Here is a 21,957-nt window from a genome sequence, read left to right on the forward strand (position 1 = left end):
AGAACCAAACCTCTGACCAATCTAATGAGCAAAGTGTTTGTCTTTAAAAAACAGGGAATACTGTGTTTTAAAAGTCTCAGAGAACGGATTCTTTATATCTGCTTCTAAGCCAGTGAACATTCCTAATGCCGCGACCCTTTAATACAGTTCGTCATGTTGTGATGAGCCCCCAACCACCAAATTGTTTTTGTTGCTACTTCACAACTGTAATGTTGCTACTGTTATGAGTCATCATGTAAATATCAGATATGCAGGATATATTGTCAGTGTTACAAATTGGACATAATTAAAGCATCGTGATTAATCACAAAAACAATATGTAATTATATATTATGAAATGAAATTTTGTCATTCACCATGGGTAACAGTCTTCACACCGGGTACTCGTATGCAGGCGTATCTGCATGGGGTCGGACCCGCCTGGAGACAGGATAGAGGAGCGGTGTCTTGGTTCCTAAGGCAATGGGAAATATATGTTTTCCAATGGTCTTAGGCGCAACCCCTGAGAGGGTTGTTCAACCCCCAAAGGGGCCGGGACCCAAAGATTGAGAACTGCTGTTCTACGCCATTAATAAAAAAATACAATAATGACACTATCAATAATCCAATGCTAATAAGCCAAAAAGAATGTAAACTTTAAAAAAAAGCTTACTTCTTGTTAACTTTTGTTTTGGGTAACTAAAGTTCAAGTAGGGAAAGGAAAGAGTAAGAAGAAATAAAATCTCATTTGTTTCCATCAGAATCTATTTTATTTTTCTCTACAAGGCATTACTGAGCAGAGTTAGTTTGCAAGTTGTATTTTTTATCTATTGAGTTCAACAAGACTGCTGCCAATTTAGAATTGTCTTGAACCAAGTATTAATAAAATGATGTCCAGTGAAAAGTGAAAGATTTTACCAAGATTGTTTTTGATCATTCTTCCCTTTATCCTCACATCCAAAATACTTCAGGAACAAAGATCCTTCATGTCAGTATTATTAAACATTACTTTTCTTACCAGAATAAATACACAATACACAAGTGTACTAGAAATATTTGGTTCTTTTTAATCAGCTATCGATGGTATAATAAAATAAATTTAAGTGGCACCTAATTTAAACATTTCATTGAAGGATAATCTACAACACAATATGTTATGCCTAATGGTCAAAATAATTCCTCCCCCTGCCCAAGGGGGAGATATAAAAGGCATGATCAACATTATGATAAACAAGTTAGGTTCATTGGACATTTACAGATGATTTTATAGGCAGGTGAGCAGGCAAAATGTTGAAAAATTAATCCAATGTGTTTAGGAATAATGGTAAAATAAAAAAGGAAAGACAAACAATACTATATGAAATTAAAGAAAAATATCTAACAAATATCACAATTGATCTTTTAATGACTTTAAAAAATAACATTAAGACATTTTTTTTGGAAAAAACAGATGTTTTAAAGGACACCATTTTTTGAACAGAATGAAATGTTCAGTGTGTTAAATAATTTACAGAGATAACTAAGTTCTGTATTCTGTACACATTAAAGGACTGTATCCCCTCTCCGCTCAAAGGTCAATTTTGCAATGGTCTCACCAGAAAATAAGTTCACAACTTGAACAGAATTTATAGCACTACAAAAGTTTACAGAACCCCTGTCCTTTAATGTTTCCTAACAGCAAAAATTATACTGACAAAATTGAACGATCAGAATGTAAAACTGTGTGCAAAACTGCAGTAATTGTTATTACCATATAAGAGTAAAACTTAAGAACACACAAATGCCAATAATTAAACACTACATTGAAAATAGCTCTACTTGAGATTTCGAATATGAACTCTCCCGTGGCTGCACGTGAACAGGGAACGTGGCACCATGAGCAGCAGGCGCGACAGAGGACTCGACAACGATGCCAGAGGAGGAAAGCTGACCCTGGAATGCGCCAGTTTACTTCCAAGACAGCCATCCATCCTAAAACACTGGAAACAACTGCACAGCCACAACTCACGTCAGTGTCTTTATTCTTGAATTTGCAGGCCATAAATGAAATGTTTACCAAAGTTATTCCCCCCTCTCCAGGAGTGTTTCTTGTGTCACTGAGAATCCTTAAAAGAGTTGAATCATAGACTCTCTGGATTTACCTACACCGATCCACTTAACTGGAAAACAAACAAAAAACAAGTGTAAGTTCATTTATAATGTCCAATCTTTGAGATTAAGAGGTCACCATTTAAACGCTCTGTCCATGCGAAGGAGCCATGGTGGCGTAATGGTCATTCATTTGGCTGGGATCCACAGGCCAACAGTTCAAAATCAACTACTCCCATAAACGTTGACAGTTCTACCCTGTCCTGTAGGCTGTGAGTTGGCTTTGACTCGATGGCAAGGAGCGTGATGGGGTTTTCTCCATACTAAGTAGACTAAGTAGGTAAGACAGAGCACAGGATAATTACCCGATTTAATTGCATAATATCTACAATTTCTTAATTCCTAATAAGGACAACAATACTGTATTAGCTGAAACTAGCAGAGCCTTAAACTTTAATAAAGTTTCAGATAACTCAGGGGTGGGGAAAATGTCCTTGTAACTTTTACATCTCAAAAGTGAAAATACATAAACCAAGAAACCAAACTCACTGCCATCGAGTCAATTCTGACTCCTAGCAACCCTATATATATAGAAGAGAGTATTATTATTATTTATTAAAAGATCACTTTACAGGGGACTCTTACAACTCTTGTTACAATCCATACATGGATTGCATCAGGCATGTATCGTTCATATATTGCCTTCATTCTTTTCAAAACATTAATTTTCTATTGAGCCCTTGGTATCAGCTCCCCTTTTTTTCCTTTCCCCCTCCCCCCACCCTCATACCCCTTGATAGATTATAAATTACTAATTTCATATCCTACACCAACCACTGTCTCCCTCACCCCGTGTTTTCTGTTGTTCTTCCCCCTGGAGAGGGGTGTATGGTTATGTGCAGATCACTGCAATCGGTTCCCCCTTTCTCCCTTCCTCGCCCCACCTTTCTCCCTGTCCTTCTGGTATCGCTATTCCCACTCCTGTTCCTGGATTCTGTGTGTCATGAGCCCCCATCTCTCATCTATACCTGTGTACATGCTCTGGTCATACTAGACAAGAGTATTATTTTACACGGTACAGCCTTCAGCATTGCCACTGGACTAGCCTATGGGACTCTTTAATCATCTGCATCCTGTGCTTTTAGATTATTCTCATGTAATTACTGGGTTAGTAACTGGGATACTTTACAGAAGTCATTGCTAGTCTCATTGAAGCGTATGTTTTAAAAATGTTGCGGAAGCATCGTGACCAAATAAGCTTACTGAATTGAGCAGCAGTCTGGAAGAGGCCACTAGTACCACAGAAAACAAGACACATGGTTGAAATGACCATCGAACAAACTTAGAGTCTGTACATAGCAGATTATATGTGGAAGACAGCTCCCACCAGTGTCACTTTTTCTTGTCTTTCAAATTTCCAGCATGAAAATAAAAGGAATCTCTCAGAAATACTTTATATGCCTAATAATTAACCATAAGGTGGTTATGCCTGGCCATCTTATGTCTAGTTTGTTGTTTTTTAAAGACATTCATCAATCCTTCATTTCTTTCTTAAATGAGACTTCTTGCTTTATGTATGTATTATTTCCTAATGTCTAATCAACACACTCCCCTCCATTTATTCTCCAGGGTTGTTTAACCCAAATGAAAAGTCATTCTGGGTGATGGTGATAATACAGAAGGACGCGTTCTTAAAAGAAAAAAGGAATCTGTACGAATGTCTTAGAGCTAGAAACCAACTAACAAGACTAAAGGCAGGGCCACGGTGGTCAGACGTGATCTATTATCTGCATACATGTGAAGGATTACTTAAAGATGAATAATAACTTATTTATGCCAAGGAGTGCAATTTTCTAAGTCTCCCTAGGCATCCATGCACATTGTGAGCACTCTATAAATGTAATAATGATAGTTTAAGTCACAAATAGAAAAAGTAAAGATATCTTGTTCATTAAATGTTTCAATTTACCTGGAATTTGAAGCTCATCCTCAATAAAGCGAACATAATTTTGTGCATTAACAGGTAGCTCTTTAAATGTCCTTGCATTTGATATGTCCGTGTTCCATCCTGGGAGAGTCTTATACTGAACTTCAACTTTATTTAAAACTTCTTGGTTTGCTGAAAGTAAAGAGTAAGAATATTTACTCATTGTACACAATGCCTATTATTAAAAAAAATAATTTTTTTGCTTTTAAAATATATCACAGGTTCATATTCTCATAAAAATCCTTGGAGCCAAACAAATTTAGAAGTTTTCAGATTTTAGAAAGGTAAAACAAAACATGACATCTGAAGTAATAGCAACACACTGATTTTTCAGTATTTAGGTAAAGATTATGTAGCTCTAACAATAGTTCAAGATAGGTTTTCCTGTCAAAGGAGTTTTGGTGTTGAACTTTATGAAAACTCTAAATATTTGGAGCTTCTTAAAGATTCTATATTATGGGTAAGTGATTGGAGAAAACTGTATGATATTACCAACTTCACAGAAAGGCTTGCACACCGTTAATCTAAGAAACATATGCGTCTATGGCTGTGTACAAAAGCATAGCTGGAAATTTTCTGCATTATTCCACCTAATTCTTCTTTCTGTACTCCCAAATAAAAATTAAAATTGAAATAAAAAACAGACCTTTGACTAGAGCAAGTATATGGCCTCCCAGATTTCCCTCTGCAAGATGCAGACACCCATTCCCTGGAAGCACTGCCTGCTGTCTACGGACAGTCTAGAATCTTCCCCTGAACTGTCCTGCACTGCAGAGAGCTGCCTCATGTAGCAGTCCACAACCAATATGAACATGAGGACACAAAGGACCTGGCATTCACCTTAATTCAGGGCACCTCAGGGCCTCCTGCTTCCAGAGTCCCCATGGGATCATCTGAGGGCTTTTATTGTAACTACATTGCAGTTCAACAACTTCTATCACTCGCTCAAAGATACTGTTGCTCAGAACACTCACCAACAAACATCCTGTCTGCAAATCTCCCTCTTACAGTCCATTTCCCCAGGAAACGCAATTTAAAGGCAGTTGGGCCATAATTGGTCTAAGGGAGATGATCTTTTCCTAGAAAGTTTGTAGAGCTGGACACTGACCAGCTCAGCTGGAAATGAGTATAGAAAGGCCCCTGGCATACTGTACAATTATTGAAGACCTTCCTGAGTGAGGAGCTGAGAGGCCATGCTGCTGGAAGTCTAAGCACCAGAATGTCTTTACCTGTCAGCTACGGCTAAGTCAATTCTGACTCACGGTGACCACATATGTGTCAGAGTAGAACTGCGCTCCATAGTTTTCGATGGCTTCATTTTTGACAGTAGACTGCCAGGCCTTTCTGCCAACAAACCCTTAGAACAGCTAACCTTTTAACTACCAAGCACCTTATCCAGCGTGCAGCACTCATTTACTCACTCTGGCAGTATCGCAGGCAAGAACAACAGAATATTGGAACTGGATGGCTTTTGCCACATTCCACGCTTGTAGAGAAACACACTGAAAGCTAAAAGGTGATTTATCACAAGTTTAAGACAAAGTGTGAAAGTCAGAGAGCCAAATCTTATCTGCTACAGCAAAGGACCATGAGTCAGATAATCAGGCGCAGGGCTGAATTACACAAAATCAAAAGCCAGGAAAAACCAACTTCTCAAGCCCAGCGTATCTGCTATGACCAGGCCAAAGCCCTGTGGGGAAAGAAAGGGGCGCTGAGACTTCGGAGGCGGATATATCGGGGCTGACAACTTGAAAATCTTGATCCCTAGCCTTGGAGCGCTGCGTGGCTTGCAGACAGCCTGTTACACTTCCTATGCAAAGCCACGCCCTTCCCTTGCTTAAAGACCACGCAGAGGCTTCTGCCTTTGAAGATCCTGTTTTCCCCTCCAGATCTACTCTATGCCCTACTGGCCAGCAGCTAAGGGAGGAAAGGGGCTGTGTTAGGCTGGGTCGACTAGAGAAACAAATCCAGTGACACTAATACTTGTGGAAGAAAGAGCTTTATATCACGAAGTAATTATATATCAAGAAGCATCCCAGCCTAGTCCGACTCCACTCCATAAGTCCAATATTAATTCATAAATAATTAGATATCAAGAAGCATCCCAGCCTAGTCCAACTCCACTCCACAGTCCAATATTAACTCATAAATCCCTCTTTAGACTCACGCAGCCACATGCAGTGATGCAGAATGCAGGTACATCACAGGCCAGTGGGTGGAGTCATGTGGATCCAAGGTAGGTTGAAATAGGGCAGGGCATATTTGAGCAGTTCTCAGGATGGCCCCAAGAGTCTCAGTAAGCAAGAAGGTTAAGCAGAGGGTTAAGTAGGTTCCCAGGCTGGGACCTGACTGACAGGTGTGACTCCACCCTTAGCCAATAGTATCCAGCTGACATAAAATGATCTAAATACCACAGGGAGTATATCCTGAAGGATCTGCAAGACCGAGCCAACATACTTGAGTGCATATTGATCAAAGGAAACGAACTGGATCCTGATCCTGAAGGTGCTGGTCAGAGTGGTGGAACATGAAGTTGAATAAGAGAATACTGGGTTTCTATTTGAGCCCTTGGTATCAGCGCCTCGTGACTCCTTGATAAATTATACATTATTATTGTTCCATATCTTACAGACCGGTCTCCCTTCCCCAACACAGTTTCTGTTGTTCATCCCCTGGGATGGTGGTGATGGTGATGGTGGTAATGTGTCAATCATTGCTATCGGTTCCCGTTCCTCCCCTCCTCTCCCCACCTTCCCCCTACCTTCTTGATATTTCTACTCCCATTTCTGTTCCTGGATTCAGTGTCGTGAGCTCTTATCTCTTATCTGTACCTGTGTACATGCTCCAGTCTTGCCAGAACTGAAAGGTAGGACTGGGGTCATGATAGTGGGGGTAAGGAAGCCTCAAGGAACCAAAGGAATATCGTTTGTTTCATCGGCTCTATACTGCACCCTGGATGACTCATTCCCTCCTTGGGACTCTTCTGTGAGGAGGATACCCCATTGTCTAGAGATGGGTTTTGGGTCTCTGCTCAGACCTCCCTTGTTCTCAACGATATGTTTTATTTGTTTGGTCAACACCTCATGATCTCACAGGCTGGTGTGCTTCTTCCATGTGGGCTTGCTGCTTCTCTGCTAGATGCCCACGTATTTAACTTCAAGCCTTTAAGACCCCAGATGCTATATCTTTTGATAGCTGGAAACCGTCAGCTTTCTTCACCACATTTGCTTAGGCATTCTGTCTTCAGCGATCATGCTGGGAGAGCGAGCATCACTGAACGCCAGGTTGTAAGAAAAGAGTGTTCTTGCATCGAGGCAGGGCTTGAAAAGAGGCCCAAAGTCCGTCACTACCTCAGTGTACTGCCATATAAATATATGTACATAGGCCAATACCTCTATTTTTATGAATTAATGTATTTGCACATGTACACACCTGTGTTTATACTTCTATTCATAGCTTTGCCTCCTAGATCTTTCCTATATTCTTTGACCTTCCTCCTACCCCACCATCATGCTCAGCCTTCTTTTGCCTCTTAGTAATTCCTCTCAGCTAGACTGCTGCTGTGCTCCCTCACCCCAGGATCTCTTCCAGTGGCTTTCTCCTCCAGCATCTTCCCATGCCTCTCTCTTAATTTTCTGGTCTAACAGCAGGAGCACCAGGCAGATGATTCTACCTGGATGTCATCTTGACTCCTCTCCCCCAGAAATTATTAATGGTCAGAAAAATCAAGCAACAAATTCACATGGGAGCATCCAAGAGGAACTCTACCAAAACGCTAGAGACGGCACCAGTGAGAAGGTGAAAACTCAGTGATGTCCTCCTCAAAACCTGAGGTCTGATGAAAGATGTTGTTAGATAATTGAGAGGCCTAAAGCAATGGGGATAATAGGATCCCCAAATAATACAAACCCAAAGGCTGCACATAATGTTCAGAAGCAAGAGGAATTATCATTATGAGTGGCAAAGTCAGAGCAGCGGTCAAGAAGCCCTGCCTGATCATCAGAAATAAGGAGATGGTACTGAGATCAAAACTCAAAAACCTCACTGCCATTGAGTCATTTCTGAGTCAAAAAGACCCTACAGGGCAGAGAAGAACTGGCCTTGTGGGTTTCCAAGACTAACTCTGCATGAGAGCAGAAAGCCTCAACTTTCTACCATTGAGCAGCTGACAGTTTTGAACTGCTGACCATGTGGTTAGCAGCCAAAAAATGACTTGTTGATCACTGTTGCTATCAAGTCAATTTTGACTAAGAGAGACACCGGATCAGAGAAGAAATGCCCGACAGTGTTTTCACGGCTGTAATCTATACATAAGTAGACTGCCACAAATCCCTCCCAAGGAGCAGCTGGTAGATTTGAACTGCTGACCTTTCAGTTAGCACCAAAGTTCTTACCCACTGCACCACAAAGGCTCCATAAGCAGCCAATAAGGGTATTAATCTATATACTAAAATAGACCAAAGATGGATTATCAGAGGCCAAGGGGAACTGCAGTGACCACTTGCCCAATTTCTAGGCTTGAACCAGTTAGGACATATGGAAATCAGTGTCGGAGAGGTCAGGTCCACAGTAGTACTCTACCTCCTCCTCTACCCTGGCTACAGTGGTGACTTCTTTCTTTCCATCCTGGTTTTGCCACATTGAATCCAGCAATGACAAAGCAAAAAAGAGAACCTTGTTTCTACATCTTCACTTTGCTAGCAGCAGCATGGGCTATCATTCTATCACTAACCAATCTTTTGTAATTTTTCCTAGGAAAGAGACTGCCTGGAACACTGCAGAAGTTATTCCCAGAGTGGAGCTGGGCAACTTATTTTACAACGTAAGTAAATCTAAACAGCACAGTGGACGTCCTCAGTGGACGTCCTTTCCCTGTGGTACGGTGCCCACATTGTCCTCTCTGAGGCGGCCACACTCCCAGCCCAAGCAGGCAGGGAGTGATGCATGTTGATGACTCACAACTCTGCCCCTCCCCAAACTGCTCTTGGCTAAAGGGCAAGGCACAGCCCTCCTTCGATAACTGCCTGGCTGATGAGAGGCACAGAGTCCTGGCCACTTGCCTCAATTACTCACTCACTTATTGACACTGGGTCAGTAAACTATAAAGGTAACGGCTCCCCATTGGATGGTCTATACTTCATTACAACCACTCGGTATTTGCAAACAATCCCTATTTCTGAGAGATGGTAACATTTATGGAAATTTGAGTAACTGAAAAAAATCATATAAACTATATCCAGGTTTGAAAACACACATGCCTTAAGTAGAAGTAGGCCCCTCTCGTCTGGACACAGGATACATGTCAAAGAAAACCATCTGTGTGGCTTGAAGGAAAGTGTTGGTCAATGTATTGAGTGCCTGCTCACCATTTCCAGTCGGGCTCTTTCCTACTACTCATTTCCCCCAGAAAGAGATGCCCACACAGAAATTACTGGGCAGGACAGCAAGGAATACTTCTTTTTTCGTATTATGAGCTTGAGCACATGCTAGCAATGCAAGCAACTGGGAAACAAATGCTAACAAGTCAGTATGCGTGCGCCATCTATATGGGTTTCTCAAGTCTTTAGCTAAATGCCATAAATTATAAAGGTGAATGTCATGAAATTATTATATTGTATTTCCTTTATAATATTCTATATACATAGCCACATGAACGAATACCTGGGAAATGAGGTATGATTTCACCATCTAACTTGTAAGCAACTCCAACTTTGATTTCTGTAAACATGTCCAAAATATCCAACTTGGTAAGTGCCAACCTAATTTTGGGAGAAAGGGCAGTGTTAACACAGCAAACTTATTAAGGACTTAATATGAGAAGGATTTTACAGGAAAGCGCATAAAAAAACTAAAAGTTCCCAAGCATGTCTGAAAATGGATTAGGATTATATTTTAAAGCATGCCACATAAAAAAATCTCTAGTGAACAACATACCGACATACAGTCTTCATAATGTTTGTTTGTTTTTAAAAAAAGCTAACTGACCTACCACTGAGTTAAGTTACTTTTCTAACAACTATAACAAAGTTTCTGCTGATTAATCCACACACTCTTGTTTAGCTTTCCATGATGGACCACAAGCACAGTCACGTGTGAAGGCTGCCTGGAGTTAGATGCAAAAGGATTTGGCTGTGAAGCATAGCAACACTCACTGTTCCACATGGATGAGAGTTCACGAGATCTATACATATTTAAAAACATGCCATTCCCCTCCTGTCTTCACTCTAGTTACCAACACTTCCATTCCACCCTTCCAGGCAGAAACTGTCAAAGGAAACCACATCAAAGACCTCTTCATGACACTTCAAGATCTCCCGAAAACCTGACTGGAAAACAAGGTTTTTAGGGAAAATCTGTAGAAATTAGATAAGATACTAGGTTTGAGATTTTTGACCAGAAATTAATTTTTACCCTTTAGTTTCATTACTAGCTAAACATTAATAAACTACTCGATACAGCTAGCACTATATTTATGTTAATAACTAATTTTTCTGGGCATTTTCAGTGTGCCGGATAGTTTGCTACGTATGCTTTCACTCCATTTCTCAAATCCCCTGTGTGGCGAATCTCTTGATTTTAACGATGATAGAACTGAGAACGGGGAGATTAACTTGCTCCAAGTAACACAGGCATACTGCATGAACCTGAGCTTTCAGTTAGGGGAGTTAAGACACATCAAGGCATATGCTCAAAGCATTACTGCCTATACTGCCTTCCTGGATTCTCTAAGAAGATAACCTGAGCCCCTCAAATTAGTTACCCTCCCACCACATCTTAGGGTCCATTTCAATTGGACCTAAAATTTTTGCTTAAAGGATACAAAGCAGTGTTTTTCAATTTGGCCATTATCTCAAGTCTCACCCCACAAAATTAAACTGGGCTCATTAACAGTCTATTAGTTCTTGAGATAAATGTCTGTGCAGAGTACTCACGCAGTGAAGCCATTAATCATGTGAGCGTATTTAAGCAAAACAAGGTCCAACCAGCCACATCTTCGCTTCCTTCCAGTAGTTGCACCAAACTCTCTACCCCTTGTTTGAAGTAATTCTCCAATTTCCTAGGAAATAGAAAACAGAAACTGGGTTTTAACGCCAGTGTTATAAACCTACTGAAATGATACTGAGAACCACAGACACAGTTTAAAGTCGCCGTAAGGATCTCTGATGATGGTGCAAATGGCGCACATGGTGCAAAGGTCAGCAGTCCGAATCCAGTAGCAACGTGGAGAAAGGCAGCCTGCATTTCTTCAGATGTACAGTCTGGGAAACCCTCGGGCAATCCTGCTCTGCCCAGTAAGGCAGCTCTGAGTTGGAATCCAGCCTTTTTAAAATGGACATCAGAAGATAACCAAGTACCTCCAGTTGTCATGACGATTCTTTCTTTCGGTCAGGGAAAGACCAACAGTCGCCCCACGGACGGCTGCTCCCCAGCTCCCAAGATCTCAGCTGTTCGTCGCCAAGCAGGATGTCGAGCATTGTCGGTGCAGACCACGTTATGCCAGTGAACTTCGGTGTCCCTGAGACTATGGCCTCAGTTCCCAGGCCCAGCAACTCCTTCCCTCGAGGTGTTTGGTTAAGCCCTAATCTTGTCCTCATGTTATCTACCACATTCCTGGATATATTTGCAGCAAGACTAAATGCCCATGGGAACATATGTGTCCACAAGCATGAGACCAGAAAAGCTAGATGGTACCTCACTACTAATACCAACTGCTCTGAAAGGGACCATAATAGAAAATCATGGATAAAGCAAAATGTGAAACAAACCTCATAACCATCAATGACTGGTAGAATCTGAGACAATAGTGTGGTGGTTACATTATTTTGTGTCAACTTGAAGATATAACAGTGTAGGGGTGGAGTCTAGTCTGTCAATCAGATCACAGCCTCGTGGTGCCTTTTTGTGGGTGTGACCTTCTCATAACAAGGGTTCTAGGAACCTCCTCTCTCTCTCTCTGCCTTCACCTTCCTGTGGCAAGGCACTCTAAGACCTGTGGAGTCCTGGAGATGTCTCCACCACCATTGGACCCACAAGACTTTGCACCCACTGGCCTGTTGTCTTCCGGCATTCTGCATCATTGCATGTGGCTGTGAGTCTGAAGAGGGACTTATGAACTAGTATCAGACTTATGGACTTGAGTTGGACTGGACTGGGATGTTTTCCTGATACATGCAATTACTCTTTGATATAAAGCTCCCTCTTACACATATATAGGTGTCACTGGATTTGTTTCTCCAGTCAGCCGGCCTAACTCAAATAGTCTTTAGTTACCTTTCAGGTTTAGAACTAAAGTACTCCCATGGCTCAATTTCAGTCAAACAACAGACAAGTCTAGAGTAGAAAAATAAGCCTGGGGAGGTATTTGCATCTTAGATTAATTAGCTATTTAGGATCAAAAGGGCACTATTTGCCTAAAGACAAAATTCAGAAAGCACAGTAGAGGAGGAATGGAAACAGAACCATAAAGAGGAAATGGGATGAGATGCTTCCTTGTGAGGACTGCAGTCAATGAGATGGAACAAAATATTCTCTTGAATGAAAAACTTATCTATTCTGTAAGCCTTTACCCAATTTACAATAAAGAGAAAAAAGAGTGGGGGCAGTGGTAGGATGACTAAAATACAAGTTAAAGACAGAATTCCACAGAGACAATATGTTTACTATGAGGAAGGCAATTATTAGAATGGATCCTTTTGAGCTCTTATTTTTCACTAAAGATTTTTTACATATTGTTGGCAATTTTCTAGAACTTAGATATTAAAAGTTAAGAAGTTGTTAAAATAAATAAAAAATTTCTGTAACAACTAGTTTTTCTTGAAATTCTTAAGGTAAATCCATACCTAACAAGTAGTTAATACAAACTGTTTGCACTCACCTATTAACTGAAAAAAGTGCTGATGACATAGTGGTTATGCATTAGCCTGTTAACCACAAGGCCAGCAGTTCGAAACCACCAGATGCTCCTCAAGAGAAAGACAAGGCTTTTTATCCTCAGAAAGAGTTACAGTCCAGGAAACCCCCAGAGGCAGCTCTACCCTGTCCTACAGGGTTGCTGACTTGAAACTGACTTGGTTGCAGATAATTTTTTTTTTTTAATTATTAACGAAAAGGTTGGCAGTTTGAACCCACTCGGCTGCACTGAGAAAGGTTGCCCATTCCCTCACAGAAGGGTCACATGGAAGGGACGAGTCATCCAGGGTGCACTAAAGCACTGACGAAACACACATTTCTCTAGTTCTTTAATGCTTCCTCCCCCCACTATCATGACCCCAGTTCTACCTCACAAATCCTGCTAGACTGGAATATGTACAATGGTACAGAGAAGTGCTTTCAACACATGGAATCCAGTACAGACAAACCCCTCAGAAACAGTAACGGGAGTCGCATTACCATGAGAGTATTGGGGGAAGGAGAGGGGCGGGCTGATAGTAATGATGGATGTACAACCATCCCAAGGGGGACGAATAACAGACATCTGGGTGAAGGGATACCATGGATGGTGTACGATATGAAAAAATAATAATATATAATTTATTAAGGGTTCATGAGCATGAAAGGGTAGAGGAGGGAGGGAAAAAAAGAGGAACTGGTATCAAAGGGCTCAAGTAAAAAGACAATGTTTTGAAAATGATAATGGTAACATATGCACAAGTTCACTTGATATAATTGATTTATGGATTGTTATAATATCTGTATGTAAATGGGTACATAAGCTAATGTGGTGAAGAAAGCGGATGGTGCCTGGCTGTTACAAGGTATAGCGTCTGGGGTCTTGAAGGCTTCAAGTTAAACAAGTGGCCATCTAGCAAGGAAGCAACAAAGTCTACATGGAAGAAGCACACCAACCCATGTGATCATGAGGTATTGACGGGATGGGTATCAGACATCTGAAGACCCAAAACAAACAACCTTTTCGATGTGACTGAGGGGACGCCCATCTGTAGACAATTGGACATCCCTCACAGAAGGGTCCCAGGATTGGACAAGCCAGCCAGAGTGGAGCACAGCACCAACAAAACACAGCATTCCTTTAGTTTTTTAATGCTTTCCCCTCCACTATCATGACCCTAGACCAGAGCATGTACACTGGTACAGATAAGAGCTCTCAACATTCAGAATCCAGGACAGATAGAACCCCCAGGACCAATAATGAGAATAGTGATACCATGAGAGTAGGGGGAAGGTAGAGGGGAGAAGGGGGAGAATGGGGAAACTGATCACAATGATTGACTCCCCCCAGTCCCCAGGGGAATGAACAACAGAAACGGGTGAAGGGAGACAGCGGATGATGTAAAATATGAAAATAAAAATAATTTATAAATCACCAAGGGTTCATGAGAATGTGAGGGTGGGAGAGGGAGGGGAGAAAAGGAGCTGATACCAAGGGCTCAAGTAGAAAGAAAATGTTTTGGAAATGATGATGGCAACACATGTACAAATGTGCTTGATACAACTGATATATGGATTGTTATAAGAGCTCTAAGAGCCCTCAATAAAATGATCTTTTAATCACAAAAATTTTTTTAAAAGAAAGGTCTGTCAATCTTACTTCTGTAAAGAGTATGTTTAGAAAAAATTCTATGGGTCTCGGTTACATACTGTAGTATGTGAATTGGAACTGACTCAATGGCAATAAGTTTGATTTGGATTTCTGGAGCTCACAATGCCCATTTGAACAGAATTAAAAAGGTCGAAAAATGGTTGAAAGATCTAGACAATGAATATGGAACACCAGAGAAGAAATGGAGTATTTAAATTATGGAGTTTACAAAGAATATTACAAGGATCATAAACTGTCAGAACACACGAGTCTGCTTTAAAAGAAATACAGCTGGCACGCTCCTTGGAAGGGAAGATGGTAATCCTTCGTCTCACATATTTTGAGCAGGAGAGACCACACCAGAAAAGGACATCATGCTTGGTAAGGCCAGGGAACACGAGGACGCTCCCTCCCCTCCGCCACAAGATGAATTAACACTGGCTGGAGCAAAACAGCCGAGAAGACTGAGGAGAAACGGGCAGCGCTCTGCTCCGTTGTACATAGGTAGCTAGGAGTCAGAACTGACTTGAAGACACCCAAGTGCAACAGATACATATACACGCACATACCGATTTAAAACAATCTGACTCTGATCAACTCAGAAATAAGGACGAAAATGCACGCTACAAGAATCATGTAAAGAAAAAAAAGATACATTTTACTACTTCTTGAATCACGGTTGTTAAGAAGCTTACATTGTCTTGCTCTGTAGGAAAGGCACCAATCCCAACTCTCGTGGTGTACGCTTTCAGAACGCCGTACACTTCTCCCACGTTTTGAGGCGGCATACCTAAGCCGGTGCAAACACCCCCAACAGTACAGTTTGAAGAGGTGACGAAAGGATAAGTTCCTAAAATTAGAAACAAACATTAAAATGTAAGCTCACACATTATTTTAAAACAAACGACTAGTAAAACTCTGCATTTGTGTATATTCTAGATATTTGACAGACTGGGGCACAATTGTAATTGCCCTCTCAAAATCCCAATTATTTTTGTCTGTAGAAAGATAACAATATAGGTGTCTATAGCTATGATTGAAATGCTTCTATTGAAGAAGGCCCTAGAGCAGGGGTGGAGAATGTCTGGCCTTTGGGAACATAAGGCCTCTAAAATCATCAATACCAGCTAACATCACACACCTCACCAAAGAGAAGCAATTCCAGCCATCACGTTAGGGGTGAGTAAAGTAAATGTTTGGCTAGCATGGCCTATAAATGATGTTATAAATATCCAAATGGCCCGTGGCAGAAAAAAGGTTCCCCACCCCTCTCCTAGAATGTAAGCACAATTACTGATTTTGCTTTGTAGGCTTGGTTCTCAACTAATGGACTGATAATTTCATAACCCTGGAATTATTTCTTTAAATAGAATTATAATCAATGTATTGCAATTTATAAAAATTTCCTTTTGATTTCTAATTTGAATATTTAAGGTACAGGGGCCGCCTAGAGTGACTGTTATATACCAAGAATTTTGGTATTTAGCACTTTGCCAGCCTTTGGGTTCTATACAGCAAACAGTCTCAAAACCACTTTAATTAACATGGCATATCATCCCCCCAAAAGATTCTCTATGCTTCCCCCCCCCCACACCATTTTATTAGGAGCTAATCCAGACATCATACCATTCCACAGTTCAATCACATCAAGCAGTACTACAGAATTGCTACAAAGATTCTCTTTATACTTAGCTATTTACTCTGCTAATTAGACACTTAGTTTTCTTTCCAGATTGGATAAGCATATTATATCAAAAAATATATATAATGACATAGATATTTATATATAATATAGATATAATCTATATATTTAATTGGAATCTTGTGTTCAAAAGCTAATGAAATGCCAACCACCCTTTCTTGACAGAGACGGAATGGTCAGGAAGCCAATGGGGCAACCGTTTGAAGAAGTTCAGCCTTCACGCTTGGATGATAAAGGAAAGGCTCCAAAATCTACCTGGAGAGTCTCACACCTGGGAGTTAAACAGGCTTTCATAATTTTAGAAGATGAATGTTTTAATAGTAGTGTATATTAGAGCCCCGAGGTTAAAATACAAAGGATGAATTCAAGTGTATCCTTCCACAGGGCTCACCAGACAGGGAGACAAACCCTAGAACGGAACGATGAACTAAGCAATGAAAATTACTATCTCCTATCGTGATACCATGTACTCTGCTGGGACTGTGTTGAGCATTTACTACTTCTAAAAGACTCTTCGTGGCTTGAAAACCAGTTTATATGGGCTTTTCAGATGTATTCAGTGAAACTAACTACAGAAACCACTGTAAACTTCCCATATCACGACCAATGAAAACATCATATAGACTGGGATAGAGGGGTGGAGTAAAAGGGAGACAATGTCCATGAAGAAAAAGAATGTTTGGAAACTGATGTTATGGTAGCAATTGTACAATTCTCCTTGATGTGACTTAACTATGGAATACTATATGTGTTAACTCCCAATAAATAAATAAAATGAGGGCAGAGTAGGTACAGCAAAAAAAAAAGTTTCAACTCTTTATTGATCACTTCATGTTCATGGTGTGAAACCGTATGAAAGACTGAATCATCAGAAAAGGGAACAGATAAATTCAAATGTTATAAAAATAAATGATTTGCCATGCTAATTGTCTGATCCTAATATAAATAGAAAAAGCATTTGTTACCACATAGTTTTGTTTGTTGCATACATCACACCGAGTATATATGGTGAGGTAAAAAATTTTTCACGATAACTACTGAATACATAGGAGTTCTGCGATACCCCACCAAACTTTAGCATTTTCATCAACACATGAAACATAAAGATGAAAATATAGATATATATTACATATATTTTTAAAATTACAATTTTAAGAACCCCAAACCTAGTAAAACCAAATGATTTAACTATTCTATGAACTACAAAATTCAATACACATAATATGCTTCTTTCAGTATTCCTTCAAAACTAGATGGGCATAATAAGCTGACAATCTTTCAGCATTACTTAATCTAAGCTAAAAGCTAACATTATCTGTACTTTAAGTTTCAGCCAAGCTTCCTGGAAAACATATCTCACCTACCAAAATCAATATCAAGTAGTGCTGCATTTGCACCTTCTACCAAGATTTTCTTCGGTGGTCCATGTAGGGCCTCATACAGGAAATAAACCCCATCTCTCACCATTGGTTTAATTCTTTCCATATAACCCTGTACACAAAGACAAAAAAAACAACAACAATTTTCAATGGATGCTAACAGATATACAATATAACTAGTACAGGTAAATTACCCAGCTTTATTACAGCAAACACTGATGTGTGCAAACTGGAAAGGGGTTGGTGATGATCCCCACCCTATTGCAATATTTGGATTAATTTCGGTCTCTCATGCCGATTCAGTACCAGAAAAGACACGAGTTTAAGAAAAATATAGATATAAAGAAATCGAAAGGTTCTATATTAACCTCACTGCAAATACCCAGTGACCATGTATTTAAATTTCATAAGCTTGGTTTCAGACACATAAAAGTGACTATATTACACAGCATATTTAAATTTTATGAGATTTTAAAAATTTGTATTTATAACCCATGGGGTCATGAATTTTGAAATTTGTCTCACAATTATTTCCAAATTGAGGTGAAACCCACAGTAACACTGTTAAGCATGAAATATTCAACAATTGATTGTTAACATTGTTTTCACATTATTTGATTATATAGTAAAATATCTCAGCAGTATTATTAGACATCAAGTACTATTTTAAATGTTAGCATTAAAAAATTTTCTCACAATTATTTAAAGTACCAGCAATACCACTTAATGTTATAATTCAGCTAAAAACGTATAACCAAGATCTTCTCCCAATGCTCACAGTATAACTGCAACAAAAATCTAGTTTTAACTATGTTTAAATATGGAAATTTTACTATTACCTCATGAACCTGTGTTGTACACATTAATGAATGTATGGTTCCCTCTTGGCTCCATTCTCCCAACTCTTACATACTCCTTCTCTTCACACCGGAAATGACTATACTATTCATAATACCCAATATCCATACCTCAGCACATAAACATTTCCAAGTTGCTGATATTAAAGTATTAAGCAAAAATGAATGCACTGAAGGCCAAATATCTAGCATTTAAAATGTTCCTTCATGGTCATTTTATTAGTAATTTGCTAAGTAGCTAAACCTGAGATGTGGAATGGCAAGTTGAAGTTTGTAGACTTCTACTCAGTTCTAGGACTGGAAGTTGATATTTATAGGAGACTGTGGGAAATGGAAAGATAGGAAGGAGTCTTGACTCCTGACTAATTTACCTGATACAAATACCAAATAGCTGTCTCTGTGTATCTCCAAGGGCAATGGTGTGAAAAAGATTAACCCTATGGGATATCATTCCTAAATGGGCTAGTTAACTCTAAAGTTGTCTCTTACTATTCGTTTTCTGCTCTAGCCTCCACATTTTTATACAAATCTAGTTTTTCTTTCTGTACTGTATTATTCAAGGGCTTTTCATTATCTCCAGGGTAAATTTAAATTCCTTTTGATTGCACATAAGGCCTATGATCTGGTCTTCTCTAACTGAAGTTCAAATATGCATTCCTTTTTCCTGCCTCCATGCTTTTAGAGTTACTAAAGGGCAAATAATCCCCTTTACTAAGCAGTTCTTACCTCTAATACATAAAACATATTGGTTACGCACTTTTAATAGAATAAACCCAGACCCATTCCCGCAGAGTCAAATTTGGACTCAGGGGAGCCTGTAAGACAGAGGACAGCCAAGGCCCAAGTTCTTTTTCCTGTTGAGCACCTGGTGGCTTCCACCTGCCAACCTTTAAGTTAGCAGCCAAGTGCTTAAACACGGGGCCATCAGGGACCCCACTTTTCATATTATATTAACGACTCAACATGTATGTACTCCGCTACCAGGTAACTTACATAAAGACAGATACCACTGTTTTTCATTCTTATATTTTCAGTTCCTAACAAAAAACCAGATTGGATGAGAGAGCTAGACACCAATTTGGTAAATAAGTGTTTAAAAGGACATAATAAAAAAATATCAGAAAGTATTACCTGGAGTTTTTGTAATTCACCTTCAATGTCTATTTCCAAAGTGGGGTATATGGATTTGTATTGATTTGCCAGAACTTTGAACCTGAGAAATATAAAAAGTCAAGACATTAAAATAATCGTTCTGAGGGAGGAAAAAAAAAGACTCAGACTTCTATAAAAGATAAATAGTCTTAATAACAAATTAATCCTCAAACTGAATTAATGTTTGAGTGAGATGAGCCACTGAATAAACAGGACACCCTAATTTTTTTCTCAAATTTGGAAATAACAAATAATAAAGACCAGTTATGCAATTACGAGTATATTGCTGGAAGATAGTGATTAAAATTAGATTGAATTAGTAAAACAAATCTGAATTAATTATATGTTGTGTAGAAACAAAAAGAGAGTGCTACTTAACAATAGCCACTCGTCTCTAATGTTTTGAGTGGAAACAGACTGCTGGTGCAAATGAGCAGCTGACTGCAGATGGGCACGTCGTCATTCAAGCGATAGACTACCACTGGCAATTTTACACAACCAAGTAGCTCCACGTCACCGAGGCACTGCACGGCTTTCTTATTACTAGGTTTCCTATGGAGATTTTCCCACAGAGAGTCAACTTTTATGTGGCATTTCAAATTTTCAGGGTTCACTTGGTACAAGATAGCTCACCAGTAAGTAAAGCTACTTGTTTCTGGATGGGTGGACATAATTGAATCTAGGATCAAGATCCTAGAAAGCGGTGAACTCAAACTACTCTAATATTACACCCCTTACCCATGAGGCATTTATTCTCGCCATACCATCCAAACACCAATCTGGTGTTTGTCTGGTAAATCTGGTAAATCTGGTTTTGTCTCCTTGGAGTACTGCTATTGCAGCACCATTATGTGATTTTTCTTGAATTGAATCTAAAATTAAGGACCAATTGGATGTAATATAAATAACCTTAATAATTCAAATAAAAGAAAAAAACTCAACCACCATCATTTGACTGGAATATTGATTTTTCCCCCCTACAACTGCACCCTAGTTTTAAAAACAATCCATTTCCTTGATCAATTTTGAAACACAAATTAATTACCTCTCAGAGAAGCCCTCAAAGTCAGAGACAAGATCACACATCCTAAGTCCACTCCGAGCAGCTTTGGAAGAATATACTGGACCAATGCCTTTTTTTGTGGTACCCAAACTTAAAAACAAATCAAGACAAAACTTAAGTCAGACAAGAGAGATACAATTCTTAGTCAGATATTCACAAAGAACAAAGTGATATAAGACTTAGTTTCTGTTAACAATCCTTATTAATTTCCCCTGAAGTCTAACAGACATTCTGGTATTTCTTTCTCTTTTCTGTGTGGCCTAGAATTCTAGAATAAAGGCCTGGATGTACTTAACCTGCACGTCCCATCCCCCAATCATACTTTTTTCCTGCTTGTTCTTGTCTTTGTTGTTCCTGGATACCATCAGCTGCTTGATGAAAATCAAATACTGTGGGGGAAGAAAAATCCAAGAATCTTGTTGAAACAAAGTAACACAGGGAAAAGCAAAACGATTGCATTTTATATTACTAATCTGTAGTTATAAGCCTTTCCGTTTCATTTCATTATGAGAAATTAAAGGGGAAAACTTTTAAAAGCAGGGAGGTGAGGAATAGTTATCACTCCAATGAGGTGAAGGTGATGGCAACTGTAAACTAATAAAAAAATATGTCTACACATTTTAAACAGCCTTTAAGAAAGCCTTAACCTTAAAAATCTATGAAGCTCTATAAACATACTCGCTTTTATGAAACCTGTGGAAATTATTCAGAAATCTGAATAATTTTGATACTTCCTTCTTCACCAGTCCTAGGTTAACATCATCTCTCAGAGTTTTAGCTTCTTCCTACTCTTGGCCCCAGTCAACCCAAAGTAATGTTTCTAAATGATCAACAGGCTATATGCAGTCTCTCACCCTTAAAACTCGGCGACTTTTTATTGTTCAAAAGAAAAAGATAAGCACTTTAACATGCTCGGCCCTTTCTTCTTTCTCATTCTGTCACGTCTCTGCCTCTAGTCACCTTTTAACTAAAAGTATATACTGTTCCTTCTGCGTGGAATATGACTTATGATGTACATGCAAGTGTGCGCTCTCACTCACGCACGCACTCACTCAATTACTCACTACTACCAAGACTCCACCGCCCATGTCAGCTTAGCCCACTAATGTATTTCTTGTGCCTATCTTGAAGTACAATGCTATCTGTGATAGGTTATTATATACATGCTGAGTTAGTTAATTGTGCCAGCCTGGCCGATAATCACATGTGG

At 39.5% G+C, this 21,957-nt stretch overlaps 1 protein-coding gene across 1 annotated transcript in view; it reads right to left on the reverse strand.

The window, feature by feature from the left end:
- Positions 1-1,023: 1,023 nt before the first annotated feature.
- ADSS2 (adenylosuccinate synthase 2) overlaps positions 1,024-21,957 on the reverse strand; it is a 51,965-nt gene continuing 31,031 nt past the window's right edge. Inside the window, exons 5-13 of the mRNA XM_004699956.3 lie at positions 21,070-21,136; positions 20,730-20,837; positions 19,664-19,745; positions 17,661-17,787; positions 15,290-15,444; positions 10,987-11,111; positions 9,716-9,813; positions 4,037-4,186; positions 1,024-2,138 (exon numbers count right to left, since the gene is read on the reverse strand). Of these exons, the coding sequence (XP_004700013.1) occupies positions 2,086-2,138; positions 4,037-4,186; positions 9,716-9,813; positions 10,987-11,111; positions 15,290-15,444; positions 17,661-17,787; positions 19,664-19,745; positions 20,730-20,837; positions 21,070-21,136 (965 nt within the window). The 3' untranslated portion in view covers positions 1,024-2,085. The remainder of the gene's footprint in view (positions 2,139-4,036; positions 4,187-9,715; positions 9,814-10,986; positions 11,112-15,289; positions 15,445-17,660; positions 17,788-19,663; positions 19,746-20,729; positions 20,838-21,069; positions 21,137-21,957) is intronic.

Source organism: Echinops telfairi, unplaced genomic scaffold, assembly GCF_000313985.2.
Source record: "Echinops telfairi isolate 266 unplaced genomic scaffold, ASM31398v2 ScPeMD7_7424;HRSCAF=8462, whole genome shotgun sequence".
Lineage (NCBI taxonomy): Eukaryota > Metazoa > Chordata > Mammalia > Afrosoricida > Tenrecidae > Echinops > Echinops telfairi.